We start from the raw sequence: 22,396 nt of genomic DNA, 5'->3' as shown, positions 1-22,396 counted from the left end.
AAACACAGTCAACAAGACAAAACTACAGCCCACAGAATGGAAAAAGATCTTCACTAACCCCACAGTGAACAGAGGGCTGATTTGTAAAATATGCAAAGAACTAAAAAAATTGGTCATCAAAGGAACAAATAAACCAATAAAAAAGTGGGGTTTAGACCTAAACAGAGAATTCTCAACAAAGGAATCTAAAATGGCTGAAAGACACTTAAGGAAATGTTGAACATTCTTAGACATCAGAGAAATGCAAATCAAAACAACCCTGAGCTTCCATCTTACACCTGTAAGAATGGCCAAGCTCAAAAACACTGATGACAACTTATGCTGGAGAGGTTATGGGGTAAAGGGAAGACTCCTTCATTGCTGGTGGGAGTTCAAGCTGGTACAACCCATCTGGATTTCAGTGTGGCGATTTCTCAGAAAGTTAGAACCTTCCTCAAGACCCAGCAATACCACTTTTGGGTTTATATCCAAAGGATGCTCAATCATGCCACAAGGACATGTGCTCAACTACGTTCATAGCAGCTTTGTTTGTCATAGCCAGAACCTAGAAATAATCTAAATACCTCTCGACCAAAGAATGGATAAGGCAAATATGGTACATTTACACAATGGAGTACTACACAGCAGGAAAAAATAAAGACATCTTGAAATTTGTGAGCAAATGGATGGATCTAGTAAACATCATATTGAGTGACGTAACTAAGACACAGAAAGACAAATATCTTTTGTACTCTCTCATAAGTGGCTTTTAGACATAAAGCAAAGAAAAGCCAGCCTATGATTCACAATCTCAGAGAACCTAGAAAACAATGAGGACCCTAAGAGAGACATACATGGATCTAATCTACATGGGAAGTAGAAAAAGACAAGATCTCCTGAGTAAATTGGGAGCATGGGGATCATGAGAGAGGGCAGAAGGGGAGAGGGAGAAAGGGAGGGAAACAAAGAAAGTATATAGCTCAATAAAAAAATAAACAACTTTTAAAAAATAAAGCAAAATCCATAGAAATGTAAAATATTTTGAGATTAATAATTGTTTTTTGGATTAAAGTAGATTCAACAACCTACTCTTTTACTTCATTGTTTCTTATCATATTCCCCTTTTTTCCTTTAGAAAGAGATCTTTGAATTTAACTCTTTTATTTAGCTTTTTTCTATGACTAATAACAACTAGTAACCATCCCCCTTTAAATGATAATAAATATCCATAATCCATCTTTTGGGAATGTGGGCATCATTACTTAAACTACTTCCTGCTGTTGGGGAGCACTGGTAATCCTTGGAAGAATCTTGAGAAAATCAGGAAAATTGTTAGGTCTTGACTGGAGTATTTTATGAGGCTGGATCATCTCAGTCGGAAGACTTGAAGCTGTTCTGGATGCTGGATCACTTGAGCTATTGGATTTCATTGATATCTGGCCCCCTCGTTTTGAAAATACGTAGATTTTTTAAGGGTAACACTCATACCTGCGTTAATACAAGCGTAGACTGTGCATTGTACACAGGTCAGTCAAAGATGATTTTCTGTTCTGTGTTTGAGAAGGTGAAATATACACCATGCGTCTTGTAGTTCTTCTAGCTCACTTGTTTTACGTCTGTAGTCAGAATCTCAGGGGGTCTTCCTCAATCAAGCCTGATCATCTTTAACCTTGAACGAATTCACAGTCTTTTATTTCCACAAAAGATAAAAGCATAACCTCTTTCCCAATGTAACATATCTTTTGACTTAAACTTGAAACCAAGCTATTTTTAAAATATATAGGTTGGTTTAATTTTTATAGCCCAATGTCTCTTAGCAGCCAAAAGATTTAAAGACAACAGAAAAGCATAGAGGATCCAGATTCTATGTATTCTCTATCTTTATGTGGCTTGTTTTTTTATATTGCTTACTCCCTTTTTAAGGACTTTATTATTTTAAAATTATATTTCTTTTTTACGAATGTCTATACCTTCTCTTTTTCTTCCAAATCTATGTATATTTTTAAACATATTGTAACCCATTTAGAGGTTTTCCCCCTCTGAATTTCTCTCTATTGCATATCTGTAATCTTTTTCTGATTGCATGAGTCTTTAAATTACTAAGTGGCATGGGTAGGACCTCCTCCTGTGTTGGCAGCTGGTTCCCTCCCATAGGCAGCAACAGGGAGACACATTCTTGTGCCACAGTCAGCATGAGAGACTCAAGACCAGGAAGCCACTCTTGGCTCCATTGTTGTGTGTTTAGAATCATTTCACGTCTGACCCTATTTGTAGGTGGAGTTTTCTTGTGCTGGTGGCTGCTTCCAATTAATCACTCAGAACCTTAATATTAATTGTAAATGCCTGGCCAATAGCTCAGGCTTGTTACTAGCTAACTCTAGTATATAAATTAACCAATATTTCTTACCTGTTTCACCTATGTGACTGTGGCTTGGTACCTTTTCTCAGTATGGGATGCCCATCTTGCTTCTCTGTGTGTCTCCTTGTGACTCCAGACTCTGCCCTTCCAGCATTCCCAGTTTGACTCTCCCACCTAACCTTATTGTGTTCAGCTATTGGCCAGACAGCTCTTTTATTAAACCAGTCACAGTGAAATATTTATTTATTTATACAGAGTAAAGGAATATTCCACAACAATGTATAAACAAGAGAATCCCAGTTCAATTTCCAGCACCCATCTGGCCGCTCACAACTGTCTGTAATTCCAATTCCAGGGGACCTGACACCCATGGCAAAAACAACAATGCATATAAAAATAAATAAATTAAAAACCCAACAATTCTTTTACAGTAGGTTCAAAACCCCAAAAAAGTCTTCTACTGTAGTTTACTGCCATCATGAGTAGATCCTTCTGAAAAAAACAAAAACAAAAACAAAAAATGTGTCGCTGCCATCATATATGGGGAATTAGAAGAGAATTTAAAAGGAGGGAAAAAAGTCTAGGCCCTTTCTTGTCATAGATGATGAAGTTACTTTCAGTGGCCAGAGAAGCCATATAACCTGAATAGCTAGCTAGATAAGAGTGTGTTAAATTTATCAGTTGGAAAAATATGTGACTATTAAAAATTATAATACAAAAAAATCTTTATGTATGGACCTGCATAGAGGCAAAACACTCATACACATAACACAAATCTTAAGAAATTATAATGGAAAATACCACAAATATATAATAGAACACTAATTAAAAGTAATATAATAAATGTTATTAATAGATTTACACAGACATTGGCAAGTATCTTAAGAAAGAATGTAAATAAAAAATAGTGAGTTACTTCTCAATGATATTGCAAAATTGTTTATATAACAAACATGGAATAAGAATTCAGAATATGTCTGCTACAGAGATGACTCAGGAGTTAAGAGCACTGGCTGCTCTTCCAGAGGACCTGGGTTCAGTTTTCAGTACTCACATCAGGTAATTTACAACTATACCTGTAACTCAAGTTTTAGGAATACCTTCGACCTCCTCAGGCACCTGCAGTCAAGCGCACATACCCATAGGCACACAAGTACGCATGCACACACACACATACACACACACACACACACACACACACACACACACACCTCTACCCAATTAAAAATAATAAAACTAATATTTAAAATAACAGAGTTCAGGATGTGGAATTTCTGTCTTGACTTCAGAGAGCATCCACCCCAAGTCTTTGAAATGGCCTCCCTGGTGAGCAGGGCTCTGAGGCTCACTCCCTCATCTGAACCCCCTAGGTTCTATATTTGCTTATTCTGCCTTCATCGGGATTTGGCTTTGCCGTGATTTTCACATGCACGAGCTCACATTCTCGTCTTGTAGGACAGCACACGCCTGTCATCCATGTGCTTTCAGCAATAGCCTCTGCGGATGGAAGTTGCCAGAAGACCACATCCAGCTCGTACCAGAGCCATTGTTTGAATACATTTGTGGCTCCCAGTCACCAAGGAGTTTAATTTCCAAAGCCTCATGATAGCAAGGTAGAAATGTAATCCAACCATGGTAGTTGGAGGTGCATTCTTCCAAAAGTGATTAGTTCACTAAGGTGGAGTCCTATGCTTGACTGTATTCTGGTAAGTTTATAAAGAGGGAAAAAGACCACGTGGATGGCAATACACACCATAGCACTGTGATATGATACAGCCTATCATATGATATGATATGATACAGAGTCCCATTCCAGAGCTCACTCCCTGAGATTTGGACTTTCTTTTGCAGCAACTGAGCAAAATAAACCCCACTTCCTCATAAATTAACCTACTTCAAGTACTTCATGATAGTAATGAAAACTTAATACAATGTCTAGAGGGTTTTTTTTTGCCTTTGTTAATAAGCACAGTTCCTAGACAATAATCCCAGCACCCATTATAGTCCAGAACTGTTCCCAGTTGTCCTGGAGAAAACTCCCAGGGTATAAACAGTGTGGAGTAAGAAGCCAACTGCAATAGCAGACACGATCAAAGGTGTTCTGGACTTCACTTTGCTTTTACATCTGTAGGGATGGGTTCAGTCATGGAAATGGTTCGCCTTGCTGACACCATCGTTACTCGACCTCTAGGAGATGGCTTTTGCGTTCTCTTATGTCTCCCTCTTACTGATGAGATAAAACACACAACTGAGTCATTCCGGAGGAGGTAACCGGAGTAAGAGCATGGATTTGGTTGTTAGGAAAAGTCTCCCCATTTGTGCTAGATTTAGAGGTGGCCCAATTTGGGCAATAGGCTCTCTTCAGCATTGTATCAGTTGCCATGGGCCCTAGGATAACTTTTGTAGACCTTGAGCACTCAAATGTCTAGCCTTATGTCATACCTTATCAAATGTATTTAAACACACCTACATTTCTAATATATATCACCACTGTTACTCTAAACAGAGCTTTTATTTTTATTTTTATAATTACTTGGTTGCAGTAAACTTCATCTAATTTATAAGTGATTGATTTGTTAGAACACTGTATGTATACTTGGGGATTTTCAGGAGGTTAAAAAAATGAAAACTCTAAGTCATTTATAAATTAATGAATATTTTATGATATTACATTTAACAATCAATGAAGCAGGAATGTGTCAATTAAATATTTATTCACTTCAGTTTTGTGGCTTTCTTTTGGTATCTTGGAACCAGTAATTATTATCTTTTCTTAAGTTTTAGAGGTGGCTCAGTGGTGAAGAGCAGCACCAAGCTGCTCTTCCAGAGGATTGGGGTTCGATTCCCAGCACCCAGGTGGTGGCTCACCACTGTCTGTCACTCCAGCTCCAGGGTCCCTGTACTGGTAAAGAAAACAAATAGAGGCGGTTACACTGTTTTTATGGATGGAGACAAAGAGGCCTGCACTCAGAAGCCTTCTAAGCCAGGTCACACAGGTGTTCAGCATCAACTCAAGCTGGCTTTCAGTTGGCTGATCAGCCATCTATTCCTTCACAAGCAACAAGCAAAGCTCTGGGACATAAACCAGTGTATTATCTCTCATGGTGTGTCAATCTCAACACACAAAAGAGTCTCTAAAGAGTAAATTGATGTTCCGCATAATGTTGTAGTAAGATGGGTACGGCCTGTAAACTGACTCAAGGACAGTGTGGTCAAGGGACATTCTTTTTTTTTATGATCTATTTATCTTATTTTTTTTTAGTTTATGTGCATTGGTGTGAAAGTGTCAGATCCCCTGGAACTGGATTTTTCAGACAGTTGTGAGCTGCCACGTGGGTGCTGGGAATTGAACCCGGATCCTCTGGAAGAGCAATCAGTACTCTTAACCACTGAGCCATTTCTCCAGCCCCCAAGGGACATTCTTAAAGTCAAAACTGAGGAGGATTGCTTAAGGCGTTTGAAATAAAAGTTGTTGACTATCTGGATGAATAGCAAGAGTTGTCAGTTCAAGATCAAGTAGGAGGTTTCTAGGTTGACATCCCAGCAGGAATATTACTTTTTAAGTTTTATTTTTAACTTTTGAATGCATGTGTATGTTTGGCAAGATATTAAGTGCAACTGCACAAGGATACTAAAAGAGGACGTCAGATCTCTGCAGCTGGGACTACAGGTGGTTGTGAGCCACCTGCATAGGTGTGGGAACTGAACTCAAGTCCTCTGCAAGAGTAGTGCATGTTCTTAAGTGCTGAGTCATTTTCCCAGCCTCCAGGAGTATTTTTGCTCCAGAGTCTCAGAGCCTTGTGGGTAGTCTTTTAAGAATAGTTCTTGCGGTGGTTTGAATGAGAATGGTCCCCGTAGGTTCATGTGTTTAAGTACTTAGTCCCCAGTTGGTGGTACTGTTTGGCAAGGATTAGGAGGTGTGATCTTGTTGTGGGTGGTGTGTCATTAAGGGTGGCTTTGAAGTTTCAAAAGCCCATACCATTCCAAGTTAGTGCCCTCTCTCTGTCTCATGGTTGTTGACTCAATGTGTAAGCTCTCAGCTCTTGCCTCAGTGCCATGCCTGCCTATCTACTGTCATGTTCACTGATATGGTCATGGACTCACCTTCTAAACCATAAGCCAATAAACTCTTTTACGAGTTACCTTGTATAGGTATAGAAAAACAACTTGGTAACAGCAATAGAAAAGTCACTAGGACTGGTCTCATCAATAGGTATACGTATACCAGATCCTTCTTTTATAACCTCTTGGTATTATTTATTTGTTTATTTGGACTGAATAAAAGGAAACATGTTTTGATCCCGAAAACTTTCCCAGTGAGTTGACTGGACCCATCTTCGATAATCCTTCTTGGAGTCTGTTTACATGATTATACTCAGAGGTTGGCCAGGATTTTAGTCATGTAATGTTTTATCTGAACTAGATATTCAAGATGGTTCACTCACTTATCTGGAAGATGTTTCTAGCTGTCAGTTGGGAGGTCAACTGCAGTATCAACAAGTGCCCACTATGTGAGGTTACCCTTGGATAGCTTAGCAACTGGCCTCAAGAGGAAGTGAATGCTACAAGAATCATTGGTACAAAAGGAAGGGGGTGAGCCCGGTGGTGGTGGTGCATGCCTTTAACCCCAGCACTCATGGGAGGCAGAGTCAGGCGGATACCCATGAGTTTGAGGCCAGCCTGGTCTACAGAGTGAGTTCCAGTACAGGCTCCAAAGCTATATAGAGAAACCCTGTCTCAAAAAACCAAACCAAACCAAACCAACCAAAATTAAAAAACAAAAGGCAGGGGGTGGAAGCTGCCAGGCTAGTTAGGGACCCTGCCTGAAACTGGTTTCTTTATCACTGCTGATCTATCCATTGGTTAAAGAAGTTGCAGGTCTACCTAGATCCAAGGCAGTAAAGAAATGAATCCTAGCTGCTGACGGAGGAGTGGCAAGCAGGTCAGGGCGTCTCAGCACAGCCACTTCAGGGAAAGCTGTTCTCTACAGTGCTCTTCTACTGAGGATCTGAATATATTTTATGGCCATCTTATAATCCACCCTAACTAATTCATTGGCTTGCACTGCTACCAGACTGAAGGCTAAGCACAAGAAGGCCACGATTTTGAGCTGAGTACCATCTAGCTCAGGTGCTAAGCAGAGATGCTTAGGCACTGGAGTGTGGCACGAGGCCATGGAAGCGAGAGAACGAGAGCTGCGAAAGGAAGCAGGTGACAGGACCAAGAAGCAGCACTTCACCCGGGTGGAAATCGTGCTAAGCTTTGAAGTCATTCCTGGCACAGAGGAGAGCTGGGAATAAACAAGGGCGGAGAGCCAGAAACCACTGAGGTCGTTTTTTGAGGCCAATGCCAACCACCTATGTTAACTCAGGGAAAGGCTTTGCTGGGACTACAGGGGTAAGCTTGGTTCTGGAAGTAGGGATTGAACTCACATGCGACTGAGTCATAGTATCTCAGTGTCTTAGGTCAGTCTATTTAAAAAAAAAAATTAGTAATAAGAAACCTGAGTGACTTAGGCAGCAAGCGTTTACTTCTCACAGCTGGAGCTAGGAAACTCGAGCCTGGGCACTAACAGCATCGGGTTCTGGTGAAGATGCCCTTCTAGCCTCACTGGAGGCCGTTTGTTGGGTCCTCCCACTGCTGAAAGAGGAGCAGCTAGCCCTCCGGCCTTTCTTATCAAAGCAGGGACAGCATCACATGTGGAATCCACTCACCTAACATCACCCCTTCCTGATGTCTTCTCTTCCATATCTCCTCTCATTAGCATTAGGAATTTTGGAGACCCAGTCAAGTCGTGGGGTCATATGATAAGGTAACAGAAGACCCTTGGAAGTGACAGACCCTAGAATAATCAGAAACACACTGAAGCTCCGTTTTTAAAATAGTTGTAGTATTTCCTTGTATAAGTTAATTACCGCATCCTGGGCACCAGACTGCACGCGGATAGTGATGGAATTCCCCCTGACCCTCCCTCTCCATCTGTTCTTTGCAGCTCCACATCAGTGCTGTGCAGGCAGCCAGCCAGAAGGGACACACATCCCTTGTCAACTTTCTTCTCCAGGAGAACGTTGGTTTGCAGCAGCAGGAGGAAGTGAGTCCATGACAGTTGATACAGGTTTGGGGTTTGGGGCTGCGAAGCTGGCTATGCAAATGCCCCTGGATGAGATGTTTCACGAGGGAGAGATTCTTTTTAGGGAACACTGGCTTGTTTTGTTTTGCACTTTTAATCTTAATCGTGAGAAATAAGATCCAAGGGGTGAATTTTAGAAAGTCATCGAAGTTGCTGCATAAAACAAACTGTGTTCAAGATAGGTTTGCTGCAGTAAGTCTCAGGTGTCCAGAGGTGCCCCGACTGTTGTACGGATTTCACCAGCCTGGGAAATGCCGCCACCACCGCTGCTGTGGCTGTGGAGAAAATGGATCATTTCCCCATCTCTGAATGATCTTGTGGTTTTTCAAAGTCAGTCTTTTATTACTGATTGAAGTTTTTCTGAAGTTTGGATCGGCTCCAGCAGAACAAACAAATGCTGTCTGTGCTGGGATCGGACAAGAAAGACTCCTCTATTCTCCACTGTATTTTCCTCTCTCCCGTGAATATTATTTCCTCTGGTGTGCTGTGCCGTTTCTATTTACGGCACTGCCTTGAAAGGAGGGACGTGCTCTGAACCATGTCCGATAATTTTTAGAGCATGGAGTTAGAGGAACTGGCTCTGATTTACCTATCTCGGGCCAAGGAGGGTTCCTCATTCTCAGGAGACTCTGGGTCCTAGCAAAGTGGGTGGCCTTGGCCAAAATACTGACCACTTCCTTGACGTGAAGAACGCGGTCTCTTTGTTCTTGCTTCATGCTTCTAGGGAAAGGCTTACTTCCAAGCAGAGGAGGCCTTCTCAGGCGACCCCCATGCGTGCCCCAGTGTCACCTTGTCCCCTGGCTCACCCCCAAACAGCCTTTCACTCAGTTGTACAGTCTTCCCTGTTCCTCAGCTCTGGTCCACTGAACTATCTCCACTGTGCAGATAGAGAAATCTGGAAGGCCTGTGCTCAAGTCCTGTCTTTGCCTCTTCCTTGTTACTGGAGAGTTACCAATCCATGTGTAAGGTAGGGGATACAAGGTCCACCTCCTAGGGGGGTTGACATAGCTTGTAAGAACATTTTTTTTTTAAACCTAGTCTTGTTTTTCCTTTTTTTTTTTTTTTTCTTGCTTGCTTTTCAAGACAGGGTTTCAGGGTTTCTCTGTGTAACAGTCCTGGCTGTCCTGGGACTCACTCTGTAGACCAGGCTGGCCTCGAAGTCAGAGATTCGCCAGCCTCTGCCTCCAGAGTGCTGGGATTAAAGGCGTGCGCCACCAGCAGCGGCTTTTCTTCATGTTTTTGAGCCAGGGTCTTATTGTGTAAACTAAACTAACGGGAAACTCCCTATAAAACCTAGACTGACCTGACGCTTGAGATCCTGCAGCCCCTCTCTGCCCCATGAGTGCTGAGATTGGAGTACTATGCCACGACACCTGCTTGATTTAGTGTTTAAAACAGGATGAGCATGGCGGGTAAAGAGTGTGTAGTAATAACCCTTGTACATCTCACAACGGGTGGGAGACAGATATGCCATGCAGGGAGAGCTTGGGTATGGAGAGTTTATTTAGTGGGTATTGGGAGGGTATAAGGATAGGGGGTATGGGGAGGGCAGAGATAGAGGGAAGAGGAAGTGGGGAGGAGGGAGGCAGAGGCTGCCTCCTCAGAAGAGCTGGAGAGTGGGGGGGGGGGAAGGCAACACTATCTTGCCTAGGTGGGAAGGGGGGGAGATTGGGAGTGGGCAGAGCTTTCTCTTAAAGGGACAGGGTACCCAGGTGACAGGGTAGGCCAGCATAATTATAGTTTTAACAAGTACAGGAGAGGAGGATGTGTTGAATGTGCTTGATTGTGACACTCAGGTTACCCTATCCACCCGCCTCCCTCTCCTGTGTCCCCTTCTCTACTCTGTGGCCAGCACCTCTGCCACCACCTTCGGGCTGCAGTCTCACTGCAACCCACTGCTCTCAGGCCAGTGCTCTCATGCTGGCCAGAGCTCCCCTCCTCTCCCCCACCTCTCCCTCCACTCTGCACGTTCCTCAACTTACTCATTTCATGCCTTAACTGCTTTTGCATCTCTGTTCAATACTTTTTCTTCAGTCCTTAGCGGCCTTTTCTCCTCCCAGAGGGCTCCGCAGGCCAGTGTGGCTGGGTGAAGGGGAGGTAGCAGGGACTTTTGAGACAGCCTGTGGTGATGGACTTCGTGTCCTGTGGGCTGAGTAGGAGAGGGGAGGAAAGGAAGGAGTGAGAGGGGTCGGGAGATCCAGGTGGGGTGATGTAAAGAGGAGCCACTGAGACTGCTCACAGCCCACCAGTAGCCTCTTTGGAGGAGGCGGCAGACACCAGCCAGGGATCAAGGGAACTGAGTGTGGCTTGCATCTGGTCAGGAAATGCTGACCGCGTGTACATTTCCGCCTTTGCGGCCGCTCCTTTTGTCCTTTGGCTCTTGAAGACTTGGAGAAGTCCTCAGCGGAGCCTTCCTGAGACTTCCTTGCCCAGTTCTTCAAGAAAGGCTTTTCCACCTCCCAGAAGGGTCAGCCCTCCCGGCTCAGTGCCACTTCAGCGCATGTGACATTTCCTCTAAGCCACTTAAACTTTGAAACTAAATAGCTGCGTGACTGAATTAAAAGAAAGAAAGGAAGGGAGGGAGGGAGGGAGAGAGGGAGGGGAGAAGGGTGGGAAGAAAGAAAGAAAGAAAGAAAGAAAGAAAGAAAGAAAGAAAAGGAGCGTTCCTAGGTGTGATAAGGGAGTAAGTTTATTATAGTTCTGTGGAGGAGCATAACCAGAGGCAGACACATCTGGGAGAGTCCAGAGTAGACATGACCAGACTGAGCTGGGCCATGTGAGGGGAGGAGGAGAGGAAGGGAGAGGGAAGAGAGGAGAACCTGGGGCAGCAGTCAGGAGGCCCAAAGATATAAAAGAGACAGGTAACCAGGTAACCAAAATGGCTGTATTATACAGGAAAGAGCAGCCCAGTCCCTTGAATTGGAGAGTTCAGGGTAGGGGTGAAGTATACCAGCCAGGAAGGCCCTGTAAATGTAGGTACTGAGGGCTGCTGGGACAACCTGGTGGCCAGTGTCTTCTTTGATATGTTAAATAGGCATCTCAGCTGTTTGCCCCGGGTTTGGAACCTCACAATGACTTCATTAAAAAGATAAATCTCTAACTCCTGAAGAGCCAGGCCTATAGTAGGTGCTTGTTTGTTATACATGTCCAGAAAGACCGGCAGTCTGGGGATGGTAAGGATTGTTGAATGCTTTCTATGGGTCCCACACTGCGATGGACAATTGTATATCTCAGAGATCGTCGGGGGGGGGGGGGTGTGTGTGGCTAAAATGGATTGCTTCAGGATTTGAATACCAAAGCTGGATGGTTTTGAATTTACATTTTTTTCTTCTTTTCTGCAGCCTCAGGAGTCCCCTCTTCACGTAGCAGTTATCAACAACCACCCTACAGTTGTCAACAGCTTATTAAGCGCTCAGCATGACGTTAACATCTTGGATCAGGTAAGCTGCGCAGGCGGGAGCCTGGACACTCTGTTCTCTTGCATTTCAGCCCGGAACTGCAAGGTTTCAACAGGGAGTTCTGCTTAGATTCAAGGTGCCTGCAAAACTTCTAGGAGGGAGAATGTATCCTTTTCTTTCATCACACTTCTTCTGTAACCAGCACCCTCTCCCCACACTTCCGCTTTCTGCAGAGGCAAAACCCGGATTCTGCGGGTGTGTAATCAAGACGTTCATTTTTAAGAGGCGTAGCCAGGGCTTTGGATAAACAGTGCCAAGGCAAATTGCCAGAAGCTCTTTAAATCAAAAGCCACTCCTACAGTGTGAAATGTTGTCCTTGGCCTAAAGCTGGTCCCCCTTAAGAAGGAAGCTTTGTCTCCACGCTAAGTGTCTTCTGTGCCAGAAAGCAAAAAAAGACTCTTAGAGTTAAAACAAACAAATAAAAAGATCACCAGGTATTCAGTGAACCGGGGCAGAATCAAATAACCCATAAAAGTCACCCGTGGCCTGCTGGAGTTGGAACCCAGTGGAGCAGCAAACAAGGTTCTCCTGTAGCCTCCGCTAGCCGCTCCCTTCCAGGGGCTGCAGGCAGGAGGGAGCCTGGCTGGGGGGCGGAGCCACGCAGAGCCTCCTTTTCCTGACAATCTCCACCTGCGCCCTCTAGGTTAGGGGGAAGCCATCACGTGAGGCACACCTGTCGCATTTCCTCACCTACTGAATCAGCATGACTTGACCCCTTCCGGTCTCAGCCAGCTCCGGGCTCTTAGTTAATTTTTCACCTGAGCAGAAGGGACACTTCGCTGCCCTCCCTCTCTCCCTCGCTCCCTCCCTTTGGAGTGCCTCCCTTTTTTGTATTGCATTAGCCTACAAGCTGGGGCCAGAACTCCCTGGTTATTAAATGTATTTGCAGATTCACACTTATTTCAAATCTTTCCTAAAGTGAAAACCTTTTGCTGAATAAACACTGCCGCCTTGCCTTCAAGGGGGATTTTGACTTCTATAGGACTAGCTTGATTCCCCATCTAGGGAAGGAGTGTTTGTCATGTCTGTCGATCAGATACACAACTAGACTTTATCAGTTCAAACTTTTTGTTACATCAGTAATATACGTACAAAATTTTTAAAAAATCATACTTTTCATATAAAGTATATAGAATCAGAACGTATAAATATGGTCTAAAAAGGTAATTGTCCTTTTGGCCCCAGTAAAGAAAACTAAAGCTTGTTTTGGTGTTTCCTGGGTCCTGGATCTAGAGCGGTATTGTCAAAGCAGGCTTCTGTGGAAATAGCACACTTGGACCTGTGTCTTGTACCTTTGATAGGTTTTTCAGTTCGCCTGTTGGGTGATGAGCGCCCCCAGAGAGGCACACTGCCCTCTGCTGCTGGCCTTTACTAGTTCAGCAACTTGGCTTTGCCTTTTTTGGTAGGAAGAGTACTTGGGCTTCAGGCTACTGTGTAGTACTTGCCTAGGGAAGTGGCTTTTTCAGCCCGGTGGAGGGGTGGGTCTAATCATATCCAGATTCCTGTCTGCCTAGATGTCTTCACATCATTCCTTTCTATAGGAGGTCAGGGTGATGAATTTTATTTACATGAGTTACATGTTTATCTTCTCGGTAGAGAGCGGTTACTCCATTAGGAAGTTAGAAATCTTTCACTCCTTCATACACACTGGTGCACAGTGGGGAAGAGCATCAAAAGGCAGTAAAGTAACCTTTAGTCTCCATCTAGACATCACCATTTTTAACAATGGATTTTTTCTCATTTTCTGTGCATTTATAGATTAAGCTTAGACAGATATAATGTCTTTTCTCCTTAAGCTTTTTCAGATGATTTGTTTTCATTTTATGTGCATTGGTGTTTTGCCTGCATGTCTGTCTGTGAGAGTGTTGGACCTCCTGGAACTGGAGTTACAGACAGCTGTGAGCTGCCATGTGGATGCTGGGAATTGAACCCAGGTCCTCTGGAATAAATAGCCGGTGCTCTTAACCACTGAGCCATCTCTCCAGGCCCCTCCTAAAGCTTTTATTATTATGTCATAGTTTTCCCTTTATATGAATCTCTGAAGCCATTTTGTTATAGTAAAATGCATGCCACTGTTACCATTTGAAGTATTTTTAAGTGTGCAGTTCTGTTACATCACAGAACTTCCCCATTCCCACTCCCCAACCCCTGGAAACCACCATCCCTCCTGTCTTTATGAGTTTATCAACTTTATGTACCTTGTGCTGAAAAAAAATGGGCCTCAAACTCCTGGGCTTAAGGAGTCCTTCTGCCCTAGCCAGCCACGCAGCTCTGACTGCAGTTCCATGACCACACACTGAGGTTGATTTAAAAGTTGCCAAATAGTCCTACATGTTTATATATATAGTTTGTATAATATCTCATTACCAAACATGTAACTGCACGAGATGGGGTGCAGTAAAGAAACCGCTGATGTGCAACTCATTAATGGGGAAGGTTTTGTTTTTTTTTTTAAAAGTAATTTTATTAAATTATAAAAGTTTCCATTTACGCCCCTCTTCCCAACACCCTCCCACTCCCCCCACTCCCTCTCCTCCTCCCTCTTCGTCCCTAAGGGCAGTCAGGGTTTCCTGCCCTGTGGGAAGTTCAAGTTCCTCCCCCCTCCCTCCAGGTCCAGGAAGGTGAGTATCCAAACAGACTGGATCCCCAAAATCCAGTATATGCAGAGGAAACAAGTCCCAGTGTCATTGTCAATGGCTTTTCAGAAAGACTCCGGGCCAGCCACATTCAGAGAATCCGGCCACATTCAGAGAATCTGGTTGGATCACTTCCTCGTTCAGTCGCAGTCCAACTGGCCTTGGTAAACTCTCATTAGATCCGTCCCCTTGTATCAGTGGGTGATAGCATCCCTCGCAGTCCTTATTTCCTTTTTCATTTTCTTCGTCCTTCTGCTCCTCATTTGGACCATGGGGGGCTCAGTCCGGTGCTCCAATGTGGGTCTCCGTCTGTATTGCCATCCATCGTCGGATGAAGGATCTATGGTGATAAGCAAAATATTCATCAGTATGGTTATGGGCCAAGGCCGGTTCAGGCACCCTCTCCTCTGTCCAGAGAACAATCTGGGGATCTCTCCTTGGACCTGGGATCCCATATATAATCAAGTCTCCTGTAAACCCTAAAATGACTCCCTTAGTTGAAATATATTCTTCCCTGATCCCATATTCATCCTTCCTCCATCCCCCCCCATCCTGGTCAACCGAGCTTTCCCCATTCCTCCCCTACTCCCTTCTCTCTAACCCTCTCCCCTTCCAACAACCCTCCCACCCCCCCCCCCCATGCACCCGAGGTTACCTGGGACTCTTGACTATTTCCTGCCTCCTGGCGGATAGCTAAATAATCTTCATCAGGTTCATCTTCTTATTTAGCTTCTCTAGGATCACGAATAATAGGCTCAAAGACCTTTAATTATGGTTAGAATCCACTTGTGAGTGAATACATACCGTGTTCCTCTTTTTGGGTCTGGCTTACCTCACTCAGTAAAGCGTTTTCTATTTCCATCCATTTGCATGCAAAATTCAAGATGTCATTGTTTTTTACCGCTGAGTAAAACTCTAATGTGTATATGTTCCACACCTTTTTTAACCATTCTTCTATTGAGGGGCACCTAGGCTGTTTCCAGGTTCTGGCTATTACAAATAGTGCTGCTATGAACATAGTTGAACAAATGCTTTTGTAGTATGTTAGGGAATCTCTAGGGTATATTCCTAAGAATGGAATTGCTGGGTCCTGAGGGAGGTTGACTCAATGGGGAAGGTTTTTATGGTGAATAAGAGCGAGAGGGAACAGCCGGAGGCATCTGGGAGAGTCTGGAGCGTAGAGTGAAGAAAGCAGACTGGACACGTTCAGGGCTGTCTGCTAGAGAGCATAGTCGGGAGAATAGTGCAGATAGCCAGAGAGAATCGCAAGGGATAGAGAATAGAGAAAAGCTAGAGAACAAGGGGATAGCAAGGGAGATAGATGGGAGAGCAATAGAGAGAGAACCAGTGGGGTGGGCAAACCATGTGGGTTATAAGGAGGACAAATGGGGATGGTGGGAAGGGCCAGGAAAGGTGTAACAGGTACTTGTGATACTGAGAAAGCTGGAGACCAGCATGGGTTTTGATAAGCTGATAGGCCCCAGAGGTAGCCCTTTGTCCCTTCTGCCAGAGATAAGGGAAATGACCCCTTTTGATGGAGGGGAACCTGTTTCACCAGTTCCTGAGGACTGCTGGCTTATCTAACCTCCAGAAGTCCTTCTATAGTCCAGCTAGAGCTCATTTCTGGACGTTTGGACTGCCTGTGACCTAATGGGAACTAACTTCCTCTTGTCTTTCAATACTTTAAATGCTGCTGTGACCATGGTGCCCTATGACCACAAGAGGAGACATACTTTTACCCCATCCCCCCGCCCGCCCCGCCCTGCCCCGTAAGCCTGCATGGCATGTGCATGGCGTGCTCTCCTGCATGTGCCTCCATGACAGTTTCGCATCTCTTGTGGCAGAGGCAGCAGACCCCTCTGCATGTTGCCGCTGATCTTGGAAATGTGGAGCTGGTGGAGACACTGCTGAAGGCCGGCTGTGACCTGAAAATCACTGACAAGGTATCAGCTGTGTGTTCACTCTTTCAGGAGATGAAGCAGTGACCTCCCTATTGGCTGCCATGGAAACAGGAACATTAGCCTTCCTGTGTGTGTAGCACGTGGAGGCCAGTGGTTATTTATTATTTATTTATTTGCTTGTGTGTGTAGCACATGGAGGCCGGTGGTTATTTATTTTTTTGTGTGCTCGTGTGTGTGTGTGTGTGTGTGTGTGTGTAACACATGGAAGCCAGTGGTCAATGTTAAGACCGCTCTCTACCCTATTTTTTAAGACAGGATCTCATGTTGAAACTAGAGTTTGCAATTTAGTTAGACTGGTTGGCCAGCAAGCTCCAGGAATCTACTGTCTCCATCTCCCCAGTCCTGGGGTTACAGGGGCAAGCCTTTTACATTGGTGCTTGCATGGTAAGCACTTTACTAATTGAGCCATCTTCCCAGCCCTACATCTCAATTGTTTTTGATGATAACCTTTTTAAACATTATTTTTTCCTATATTTTATTAATTCTTTGAGAATTTCATACAATGTTGTAGGCAGAATTTTCTGTCCTGTCAGCCTGCTCCCCAATAACCACAAAGAGGCTTAATATTAATTATAGATGCTTGACCAATAGCTCAAGCTTTTTACTAGCTAACTCTTGCATTTTAAATTAGCCCATTTCTATTCATCTACATTCTTCCATGCGGTGTTACCTCTCTTTCATCTCGCACCTCCTGTTTCCCTTCAGGGTCTGACTGGTGTCTCCTCTGACTCCACCTTCTTCTTCCCAGTGTCCTTAGTCTGGTTCTCCTGCCTAACCTTGTTTTGTCCAATTGTTGGCCAGTCAGCTTCTTTATTAAACCAATTACAGCGACATATATTCACGCAGTTTAAGGAATATTCTATACAATGTCTTTTGAAGATTTTTCACTTCTCCAAACTGCTCTTTTATATCACCTTCTCCAACCTCCCATCCCTGCCCACAAAATTTTTAGGTTGCCTCTTCCTCCTCCTTCTTTTCTTTCTTCATTGAGTCCAGTTTGCATTGATCAGCTAAGTGGATTTTGGACTGGCCCTGGCATGTGGTCTGTCTACCAAAGGTCACATCATTGAAGAAAATTGACTCATCCTTTTATTTTTAAAAAGATCTACCTATGAATTTAGGAATATATATATATATATATATATATATATATATATATATATATATAATAGGTGGGCAGTGGTGGCACATGCCTTTAATCCCAGTACTTAGAAGAGAGAGGCAGACATATCTCTGAGTTTGAGGCCAGCCTTGTCAAGTTCAGAGGCAGGAAAAGGAAGGGAGGAAACAACCTACATCTCAATTTTGACTAGATCTGTCTACAAGAATTATTATACAAAGCCAGGTGGTGGTATGCCTTTAATACCAACTTTGGGAGGCAGAGACAGGTGGATCTCTGTGAGTTCGAGGCCAGCCTGGTCTACAAGAGCGAGCTCCAGGACAGGCCCCAAAGCTACAGAGAAACCCTGTCTTAAAAAACAAACAAATAAACACAAAAAAGGAATTATTATTCAAATGACAAAAATATCTGTCTTTAGGATTCTGGGTCTGTATGTGTATGTGTGTTTGTGTATTGGCCTGAGATAATGTGAGGAATCTTCCTATACAGTTCTTCCTTAGTCTTTGAGGCTAAGCCTGCCAATCAAACCCAGAGACCTAGATCCTTGATACTGCTAGTCTTACTAGTCACTTAGCTCTGGGGATCCTCCATCTCTGCTTTCTGAGGCCAGCATTACACATGAGTTGCCATGCCTGCATGACGTTTCCTGGGGTTCTGGTGATCTTTGGTCCTCTTGCTTTTACAGCCACTGAGCCATCTCCCAGGCTGTGTAGCTTAGACTGGCTTGAACTGGAGACTCCCCGGTCTCAGTTGTCAGGTTCACTGTGTTCACCATACACCTGGCCATTCTGTCTTCTGGATACAGCAGTGATGTACCTGCATGCATACCCTTCTGCACGGAGCTCTCTCAAGCAGGGGTTGTCTTTAAGGGTCAGCACATGAAGAGGTGTTTGGCAAGCTCTCCTTAAAGGAGTGCTTGAGTCTCAGCAAATAACTCACATGTCCAACCTCACTGTTTATGCTTTTCACATTTCTCCCCCCCCCCCCGCCCCCATGTGTGTGTGTCTGTGTGTGCGTGAGCGCGAGTGTGCATGTGGTCTCAACCACGGCACTAAGCACGTGATGTCAGTGCTTCTCTTGTATCCTTTGTGACCTCCCATCATTTTGTGGATGTGTGAGCTCAGGTACTTCCAAAAAGCCTGAATCGAGTTGGTCTCTCCTGGTCCTCCTCTAGGGGCATCTGGGCTAGAGAACAAATAGACAGTTAATAGTATGTGCTTGCTAAACTAGTAGCGTGTGCATGCCAATTCCTTTTTACAGCACAGAGCACCAAAGTGTCTTTATCAAACACAGTATACCCCTTCCAGGCCTGGGGACAGAATCCAGGCCCCTGCCCTTGTTAGGCAATTGCTCCACCACTGAGCTATATCCCCAGCCCAAAGCCGGCCATTTTCCTTTCTGGTTTTCGCCTTCCCGGACCTCAGTTTGTTTCCTCACTGGTTCTGCGATTCACAGTCAGGAGGCTGACACATGTATGATCTGAGGTCATGGTGTTATTTTACGTTTCTCTGTCAGGATTTTTTTTTTCAATCATAAAAGTAACACAAGCAGTGGAGAATGTGGTAAACGTTGAACAGCATAGGAAACATGGACACCTAGGGCTTTGGCTTGGGGTGGAATGCTATTTGGTCCGCAGATGTAGCTGCTTGGCTTCATTAGCATTCAGCTTTGGTATTTTCCCATCCAGTCTTTCAAAGAAACTTATCCCGTTCACATGCCTTTCCTCCTGGGCAGTTTGGTGGGTGGAGGCTCTGTAGAAATTCTTGTGGGGCCCCTTGTGCTCCTGGACTGACTAGTCCAGTTGTCACGGTCAGCACTACCTAAAGCCTAGGGTTGCTAGCCCTTGGGAGACGATCTTCCCCACTTTCTCTTCTCCTTTGCTCCTTTATTCTGAGGGTCTGGCCCAAGGCAGGCCCTGGTACACATTTAACTAATGGACTACCCTTTCTAGCTGCTCCCCAATATAAGTGTTTCTTCTACTGTGTTAAGGTCTGGATGGGGTAGCTGGGCATGGTGACACAGGCCTTTGAGCTCAATACCCTGGAGTCAGAGGCAGATTGGTCTCTGGGGGTTGCTGGTCTACATAGCAAATTCTAGAGTTTCAAGCTAGCAAGGCTTGCATAGTGAGATGCTAGAGAGAGGGGCAGGGAGGAGGGGTCATAAAGGAGCCCAAAGAGAGGCTTGATGAAAGTCTAACTTGGGGTCGCAAAGCTCTTGGTCTCCGTCTGCCTCGCTGTCAAGGGGGGGGGCAGATGGCACCCCCACTTCAGTGTGCTGTTCCTTAAGAGAAATTTCTCCAGCTCCAACGTTCTGACTTTTAGAATACTGCCTTCCCAAAATAGGCTAATTATGGTGATTCAAATGGCTTTACAAGGCAGAATGCAGACGGTATGCAATCAGAGCCTTGTTAAATGCCTGCAAAATGCAATTCTTCCTAATTTCATTACCAGATCTGCTCACAGGCTGATTGTGTTCAGCCCGGACTTCCCAACTCACCCAGGTCCTAGCGCCCGCCCTGAAAACCCTGTCACTTGTGTTGGTGGGGAACTGACTGTACTTGTTGCTGTTATCCAGACATGTAAGAGTTATTGAGAGAAGTTTCTGGATCTTCAGGGTTAGAAACACAAGTTTCTAGCATTGCAATTTTTTTTTTTTTCTGGAGTCTTTTCTGACTATTAATTTATCTTTAGAGTCCCTGAGTGACTGTGCCTTGGGTCATTTGAAATGCAAATAAGGGGCCCAGAGAGGTATCTTGGTAAGCAGAGTGCCTGTCCTGAAAGCTTGAGGTGTGTCCACATAAACGTGGCATTGCTGGGCATGGTGCCATGTATTTATAAGCCCAGTGTGGTGAGGGGGAGACAAGGGGCATCCCTGGGGCTTGCTGGCCAGCCAGTCTAGTCTTAATGGGTAAACCCCAGGCCAACAAGAGACCCTGTCTCAAAAGAGGTGCTACGTGTTTCTAAAGATAATACTAAGGTTGTCTTCTGGCTTCTGCATGCACGCTCATACATGCACATGGGCACACATATACACTTAAAAAAAACTTTTTAAAATGTGCATTGGTGTTTGGCCATGGGTGTTGGGTTCCCTGGAATTGGAGTTACAGACAGTGGTGAGCTGCCATGTGGTTGCTGGGAGTTGAACCGGGGTTCTCTGGAAGAGCAGCCAGCGCTTGTAGTCGCTGAGCCATCTCTCCAGCCCCTATCCAAGCAGTTGCTGTAGCAAATGCAAACCAGCCTTCTTTGTCAAGAAAGCATGTGTAGATGCAGAAATAGAAACTGCATAAAATCAAGGGGGCGCAGCTTGAGAAGACGCGCTCTCTGGCTGCCGAGACAGCCATCACAAGCAAGCTTCACCTCTTGAAATGTAAGATGAGACTCAGGCTTCCGGCAGCATACATCCCAAGTTATGTCCAGATCAGTTCTTTCTTATTCATCCAGTTTGGCTAAAATTGGAATACTTCAACGTCGGTTAGAGGCAGTGTGTTATAAAAGACAGCACTCCTTGCTAGCAGTCCGTGAGCAGAACAGTCTACAATGAACTGTGTTGTTATCGTTGACATTGTTCTTGGACCCAGCCCTTTTCTGTCTCATTACATCGTCCTCTCCCAAATGAGGCTTCCATTTCCTGATGGAGAGTGACTGTCAGCATTCCCCTTGGGAATGGGAGGAACGAAAGGAAGATGTCATCTTTCCTCTCTTTGAAAATTTTTCCCAGGAAAAGAATGTGCCTTTGCATTTACATACCACTGGTCAGAATGCAGGCCTCCACCCTGAGCGAAAAGTTCAGGGTGGCACACCCGAAGGGCTCTACGTTCAGTGCTCATCGGGACACCTGGGTGTAATTGCAGAGGCCCTGCAGTGACTAAGGACTGCTCCTTAATTCACTCGCAGGTGGCAGAGTTGGGATCTGGATGTAGGCCTATGTCGAGAAGCTGGAGCTCCTGTCTAACAGGCAATATCAACTCCCCGCCCCCTCTTTTTAATGTAGCAAGGGAAGACTGCCCTGGCTTTGGCTGCCAGGAGCCACCACAGCCTCATCGTGGATATGCTCATTAAAGCCGAGAGGTACCATGCCTGGAGAGAGGTAAGAGAAGCCAGTTTCGGTCAAAGCAGGGGCTCTTTTGGTAACCTTTGCTGAGTACAACGATGCCTGTCCCATTTATGATGGACAGTGTGTCTGTCCTCTTTTCCTCTATCTCTGTGGGCATCGGCAGTCAGACCTGAGGATGTGGGCCAGGCAGCCTCATCCCTGGCGGTATTGCTGGCCTAGCATGCCAGCCTCTGATGGCTGACTCCACTGTGATCTCTGTCTCATGGTGTCTGGCCATGACCTGTCATAGAAGCTCCAACGAGTGGCATGCATGGGAAGTATTTGGAGCTCTCCTGGCTCTGCCAGTTTTGCTGTAGCCCGATGCTGGCTTTCTGACACTCAAATATTCCTGGACAATCACCAACTTAAATATCTTTGAACACACAAATTTTATCTCTAATGATTTTTTTTTTATTTTTATCTTTCTTTCCTCTGATTGTCTGTCAGTCACACATCTTGGTAGACTGTCCTTCCCTCCAAGATTCAGGTCTGTGCCTTCAGGCAAGATGCTCAGACCCAAAACACCAGCCCCAACTTCTAGACCTATGCTGTTTCCCACTCTCCCTCCTGGGGACATGGTTTCTCCTGGGCCAATGTGTCATGCCAGCATACATGTCTACACGGCCTGGGTGTCTACTGTAGAGAGGTTACAAACCTGGAT

At 44.8% G+C, this 22,396-nt stretch overlaps 1 protein-coding gene across 1 annotated transcript in view; it reads left to right on the top strand.

Moving 5' to 3' along the window:
* Positions 1-22,396, top strand: part of Ankdd1b (ankyrin repeat and death domain containing 1B) — a 64,862-nt gene that overhangs the window by 36,844 nt on the left and 5,622 nt on the right. The window contains exons 9-12 of the mRNA XM_048441498.3: positions 8,331-8,429; positions 11,810-11,908; positions 16,407-16,505; positions 21,634-21,729. Coding sequence (XP_048297455.3) covers positions 8,331-8,429; positions 11,810-11,908; positions 16,407-16,505; positions 21,634-21,729 — 393 coding nt within the window. The remainder of the gene's footprint in view (positions 1-8,330; positions 8,430-11,809; positions 11,909-16,406; positions 16,506-21,633; positions 21,730-22,396) is intronic.

This window comes from Myodes glareolus, chromosome 15 (assembly GCF_982192425.1).
Source record: "Myodes glareolus chromosome 15, mMyoGla1.1, whole genome shotgun sequence".
Lineage (NCBI taxonomy): Eukaryota > Metazoa > Chordata > Mammalia > Rodentia > Cricetidae > Myodes > Myodes glareolus.
Note: the sequence above shows the minus strand (reverse complement) of the source record. Positions and strands in the feature narration are given on the sequence as shown.